General features: G+C 46.2%; 1 protein-coding gene across 3 annotated transcripts in view; it reads right to left on the bottom strand.

Annotated features, from left to right (window-relative positions):
- Positions 1-1,809: 1,809 nt before the first annotated feature.
- The window catches only part of znf366 (zinc finger protein 366), a 7,078-nt gene continuing 2,604 nt past the window's right edge, over positions 1,810-6,283 (bottom strand). For 2 of the 3 annotated variants that reach the window (XM_042102066.1, XM_042102065.1), the window contains 4 exons: positions 5,438-6,283; positions 4,490-4,681; positions 2,999-3,173; positions 1,810-2,813 (listed from right to left, as the gene is read on the bottom strand). The exon at positions 5,438-6,283 is cut by the window's right edge and continues 380 nt beyond it. In XM_042102066.1, the coding sequence (XP_041958000.1) occupies positions 2,263-2,813; positions 2,999-3,173; positions 4,490-4,681; positions 5,438-6,283 (1,764 nt within the window). In that variant the 3' untranslated portion in view covers positions 1,810-2,262. The remainder of the gene's footprint in view (positions 2,814-2,998; positions 3,174-4,489; positions 4,682-5,437) is intronic. The other variant, XM_042102067.1, reaches the window with a different exon arrangement.

The raw sequence follows: 6,283 nt of genomic DNA, 5'->3' as shown, positions 1-6,283 counted from the left end.
ATCAATGATTTTATAACTCAGCATTATTTTTATTTAATCAAAATCATACTGAATAACTGTAAAAATAAACAAGGCCTATGGTAAAACTACTTTTTTGAAATGATGACAAAATCAGTTTAAGCCTCACGTTTTCATTGACACAAAAACCCCACTTTCGTCTCAGGCAAAAATAAACTATAAAGCCATTAAACAATGAATGTTTGTAGATAAATCTGGAGGAAGGGTCAAGGGTGGGGTCTATAGGACCACTTGCAGAGATGCAGCTTGTCATTTGATCTACTTAGGTGGTACAGGGGGGAAAGTGTGGTTCTTCCACGTTTCCTATTCTTCCAGAGAAAGTTTTTGTTCTGTCATGGTCTGTCAAGTACAGTATGTCTTCAAATGTTGGCCCATATTCTGTGGTATGTGGCTATAGCAAAATAAAATGGAAAGAACTTGGAAACGGACATGTTTCGGCTCGGCTTGTTAGACTTCCGAGGGCCCTGACATTTAAAACGAGACATTGAGAACTTTGAAAAAGCACTGGTAGTTTACTTACAAGACGATTTATGCAGAAAGTATCTTCACGAAGTTTAGCGTTTGCAGCCATCTTGAATTTAGTCACGATAAGTCGAGCGACAAGTAAGAATGAACAGGTATGATAAGGGATCAGATTCCAAAAATAATTCAGTGGAAATGCATGGATTCCAGTTTCTTCCAGTAGCAGCAACTGGAATCCATGCATTTCCACAGAATTATTAGTTACTTTACTTATTATTACTATCAGTGCTTTTTCAAAGTTCTCAATGTCTCGTTTTAAATGTCAGGGCCCTCGGAAGTCTACCAATGAAGTGTGGAGATACATTGAGCCTCGTAAATGGTGTAAAACAGTGATTTATTTGCATGGCTAGCCCGATGCCGAAGCACCACCATTGAAAAAGCTGTTGGTAGCATCGGCTAACTAGCGCCAGATTTTGGAGTGCAGGGGACAAGCCGAGATGGGCTATGAGACATACGTTCACACTCGGTATCATGTTTCAACACACTTTAGGTCAATATCACACCGGAATTCTCCTTTAAATGAGCATTTTTTTATTAGGCTCCTATGGAATTTTGCCTATATCGATATTTCAGCTGAGGAAGAAAGTGGTATTTAGCGGGTTTTGAAGCTAAATTATTTGATTAACGTATATGTGTGGAGAGCATTCTGATTTTTGACGGAGGTGCCATTTTAGAGGGTTTTGCATCTGAACTCTTCAATTACATATTATGGTACAATTATTTTAGCTTTTTATTTGGATTTAAATCTAAAACATGTTGCTTATTCTTGTTATCCAGAAACAACACACATAGCCTAACAAACATGAGTATATTACCTGTTGTCCCTTGGTTTGGGGTTAATTGGGCCACTTAAACTTGCTTAAACAAGCAAACTCGCTGTGTCAATACAGTTTCCCTGTGGGTCGTTCGCAAAAGTGTTTCAGAGTTGAGAGCACAGGAAATGGTCATTCACCCACTAAGAACCAAGTCTGTTTCCTCAAAACTTCACACTTTCACTCAGTCCATTGGCTATACAGACTCCTGCAAAATGGTTCCCACACAAGAACCCATTTAATAAAGAGGGGTTTACAGTAATGCAACACATCAGGACTAGTACAACTAAATGTACTGTAGTGTAGTTTAGTTATAATTTATGCAAACTCAATTTTAAAAGCAAAGCACTGCAACAACACATTATAAATAATCAGTATTCTTACAAATCGTGTATATTGAGAAGTCATGTGGCTGACTGTCAAGAACAACAGTGTAACAGACAATGGCAACTCAAAATGTTATAAAATAATTTTATTAAGTCAATGTATCAATGTATGCTTTGTTAATTCCATAGGCAGTTCACAGCAGAATGAAAGCAAATTTATTTTCAATTAAGAACTCACATTTATGAGGTTAATTAGCATACTGAACATAAATCATGCTACATAAAGACAAATAATGACACACAAAATCAACAGTCAATGACAATGATTGATCATTAGAATCAATATTTCATGTTAGCACATACATTATTTCTGAACTCAAAACAAACATGTTATAAACATTGTCATATGATTAGCAGAATTACATAAAGCCATATAGAAATATAAAAACATTATATTATTTTAAAAATAGAATTTTATTATTTTACTTAAAACAAATCAAAATAGCTCATTAATCAGGCATGTTTGAATATCCCTCATATATTTTACACAGCTATGTTCCTCACGTACTCACAGGAGTGAGGCCTCATTCACAGCTTATATCTGAACCCCTGTAAGTCTTGTCATCATAGAGTCCCTGGTCCTGGACAGAGGAGGCTGAGGTCTGGGGACTGCCGCAATAACGCCGCCCATACTCAAACTGCTCACTATCTGCACACAGCTGCTGCTGCTTCTCACTTCTTCTCTCAAAGTCATCACAAACAGCCTCCCTCTCTTCTTCATCTTCCTCTTCATCTTCATCATCATCAGGTTCCATATCTTCCTCTGTTTCCTGATGCTCTGCCGGTTCTTCAGGTAGAACCCGTGGAGACTCCTCCAGAACGTCCTCCAGGGCCCCTGCGGGCGGCTCCCCCTCCAGCTGGTAGGGCTCCGGGCTGCACTGGCTGAGGCGGCACAGGCTGTCCTCGTCCTCCTCCTGACACGAGCTGCCGCGCACACTCTCACCGTCCGACTGAGACAGACGGATCGTTGCCACGGGCTGGGTCTTCCTGGAGAGGTCAAAGGGCTCGTCCTGGCTAAACCTGGCCAGCAGACCCAGCTGGGTGGAGAGACAAAGTCGATTACGCCGTCGGAACACTGCAGACAGACAAACAAACAAACAAGATGTAGGTCAATCATGATACTTTAGTGAAAGACATAGAGACAAGACCAAAACATAACATTTTGTGCACACACACACACACACACACACACACACACACACACACACACACACACACACACACACACACACACACACACACACTGCATAATCAATTTACCTCGAGCATCAAGCCCCCGGTCCATGATGCCGTGTTTGACCTTCATGTGCCGCGTGAGGTTCCCCTTCAGCGTGAACTTGCTGGGGCAGTAGAGGCACTTGAAGGGCTTGCTGTCCGAATGCAGGTGCATGTGGCCCAGCAGGTTGTGCATGCGGTTAAACTCCTTCCCACACAGCTGGGGACAGAGAGAGGGAGAGTCACTTCACATGTCACCACAGCATACACGGCTGCACCCCTGGAGAAGAGGTGGAGGCCACAGGTAAAACTGAAGTATTGGAATGAGTCACCAAGAGAAGTAGATAACAGAAATGAGCTAATGAGTGGTTAGTTTCACCTGAAGGCAAAATGAAAGCGTGTGATTTATGAGAATTCATCTCTGCTCTCAGAAAAAAAACAGTAGTTTGTTTTACAACTATATCAAATCACTTAATGTAAAAAAAAAGAAAGAAAAACAGTGTAAGAAGCAAGCTCTAACTTTGTTCTTAGCTGATCTTTCACCTCAGTCCTTATTTGTTACTAAACAAAGACATGGGAAGCCTTCTCCAAGAGACTGTGTTATGGAGTCATGGGTGTACTTATGAATGAGGAAGAGTGAGAGAAAGGGAGAGAAAGAGGGAGGGAGAGAGAGAGAGAGAGAGAGAGAGAGAAGAGAACAATAGTGATGGAGAGTAAGCGTGGGGGGTGAAGGAGCTTGGACGGGGAGGAGAGTGGGAGAAGGAAACAAACATGGGGAGAGAGGGCTGGACAGAGAGTGAATAATAGAAAGAGAAGGGTAAAGGGGAGAGAGGAAGGGAGGGAGAGAGGAAAAAGGAGAGAAAGGAAGAGCAGGAGAGAAAGAAAGGAAGAATGTAGCTTAGAGAAAGAGAGAGAGAGAGCGAGAGAGAGAGATAGTGAGATGGCGAGAATGAGAAGGAGAGAGAGAGAGGAAGCAGTGTGCAGACAGGCCAGAGGAGAGCAGGGAAGGGCACTTCTGCTCTGTCCTTCCTCTGCATTCTTTTTTATTAGGGTGGCGCTTTCCTTCAGGAGGAGAGAGGGACTGTACACTGTCCAAAAGGACCGTGAGAAAACAGGAAGCGGCCCCGGCGCACCACAGAAAGCGAGATGAAATCTATTTGCGGGCCCTGCTCCCAGGAGACCCGGCGGCCATTGTTAGAGGGCCAGTTTGTGCAGGGATATCCTTCCTATGGACGCGGAGACGCTTGGTGCCAAAAAACCTGAGCTATCTGGTCATCACTGCAAACTGTCTTATTTCTTTCCCTCTGTCACAGACACGCAGGGCATCTCTTCTGCTGTTTCAGGGCTATGCATGCGCCACAACATCACAGTCTCATTGAGCCTGGTCTGACTACTCAAACATTCCTAATTCTCATATCTGCGGAAAACGTGGAACACTCTTAAATGGCTGTAGCAGAGTCTTGGACATGTAAGGGCCTGTACTCTGGACTGGGTCTGAGACTGCTCTGGGTTAAGGGGCTACCCAGGAGGGCTCACCTTGCACTTGTAGGGCTTAATGTTTGAGTGCACGATCATGTGGGCCTTGAGCGTCTGCTTCTGCACGAAGCTCTTATAGCACAGGTGGCACTGGTAGGCGCGCACGTTGGTGTGAATCAGCACGTGGCGCTTCATGTTGGCGAGCAGGGTGAACTCGCGCCCACAGATCCGACACTTGTGCTCCTTCACTCCCTACGAATGACCAGAGAGAGAGAGAGAGAGAGAGAGAGAGAGAGAGAGAGAGAGAGAGAGAGAGAGAGAGGGGAGGGGAGAGCTCAGAAATGCGGAAAAACATGGGTGTGTTTGCTGCAGATCCTGGGCGGCTCTTAAAACAAGTGAGGTAAATGCAGGGTGTAGAGCTGTTCAGGATGTTGTCATGTATTGTTGGCTATTGTAAATAATGCAATCTGTAGTAAATAGATAGATAGCTGGATTGAGGTATTTTGGATGTCATGTACATCTATGCTTCTACATAGAATAGGTGAATCTGGCCTAGGAGATCTTTCCCAGCATGCATTTGTACATTCTGTTGTTCTTGATGTGGTTTCATTTTGGATCTGGATCCATTCCATCTCAGCTTGAGCTAAAAAAATTACATGTGCTACAGTGTACTTAATCAAGCTCATCTCTTTAAGCACTAGATGGTTCAAACTGTTTATAGAAGTGAATGTGTGCCTAGTGCATCAGGAGTTGCTTTTAAAGTATACAAACTTACCTTGGAGCACAACTAACATACTGTATATGGACCAATATACAAGCAAACCCCTCTTTGACCAGACAGGTCAAATGATATTCCTTTATCAAATGATGAATTCTAAACATTTGAATAGTTTTTCTCTCCATTCATGTTCCAGCATAATCTTAAAGCTTTTACAGTAAACAACATTACTAGTATTTCTTCAATGACTTCCGTGAAGGTGTTTGATGATTTTTTGACACATTCCTTACCTTGTGGGTCAGCACGTGCTGCTTGAGGTGATGTGACTGCACGAACTCCATGCCGCACTCGCTGCAGATGTGTGGCCGCACGTCGCTGTGCTTCATCATGTGGTTCTGCAGCTGGCTGGGGTACTGGAAGGTCTTGTGGCACTCGGTGCAGCTGTAGGAGACGGGCCCGCGGTGCCCGGTCAGGTGGCGCTTCAGCTGCGCCAGCGTGGCAAAGTCCAGGCCGCACTCCACGCAGACGTTCTCGCGCCCGCGCTCGTGCTTGGCCCTGTGGGCGCGCAGCTCGCTGGGGTAGGCGAAGCCGCGGCCGCATACGCCGCAGCTGTGGGGCTTGACGGCGCTGTGCTGCAGCATGTGGCGCTTCAGGTGGCTGGTCTGCGTGAAGGCCCGCTGGCACACCTGGCACTTGTGCGGGCGCGCGCCCTGGTGCGTGAGCAGGTGCGTGTGCAGGTGGCTCAGCTGCTTGAAGAGCTTGCCGCACATCGGGCAGCCGTGGGGCTTGATGCCGCGGTGGCCCAGCACGTGCGTCACCAGGTTGTACTTGGAGGTGTACGACTTGTCGCACACGCGGCACTGCCAGCGCCTCTGCCCATCGCCCACCTCCACCAGGTAGCTCTCGTCGATGTGGACGGTGGGACGCTCCACGGGTGCCAAACCCCGCCGGCCGCTGGAGCCCTCCTCCTCCACGCGGTCATACCTGAAGGCTTGGCCGGGGTGGAGGGCACGCGGGGGCAGGTGCATCAGCGGGCCGGGCAGGTAGAAGGGGAACGGGAGCATGCTGGGGGGAAGAGGGGACAGGTATGGAGAGGAGAGGGGCGACCTGGTCAGGAGCAGGGGAGAAGAAGGCCA

This window comes from Alosa sapidissima, chromosome 8 (genome assembly GCF_018492685.1).
Source record: "Alosa sapidissima isolate fAloSap1 chromosome 8, fAloSap1.pri, whole genome shotgun sequence".
Taxonomy (NCBI): domain Eukaryota; kingdom Metazoa; phylum Chordata; class Actinopteri; order Clupeiformes; family Clupeidae; genus Alosa; species Alosa sapidissima.
Note: the sequence above shows the minus strand (reverse complement) of the source record. Positions and strands in the feature narration are given on the sequence as shown.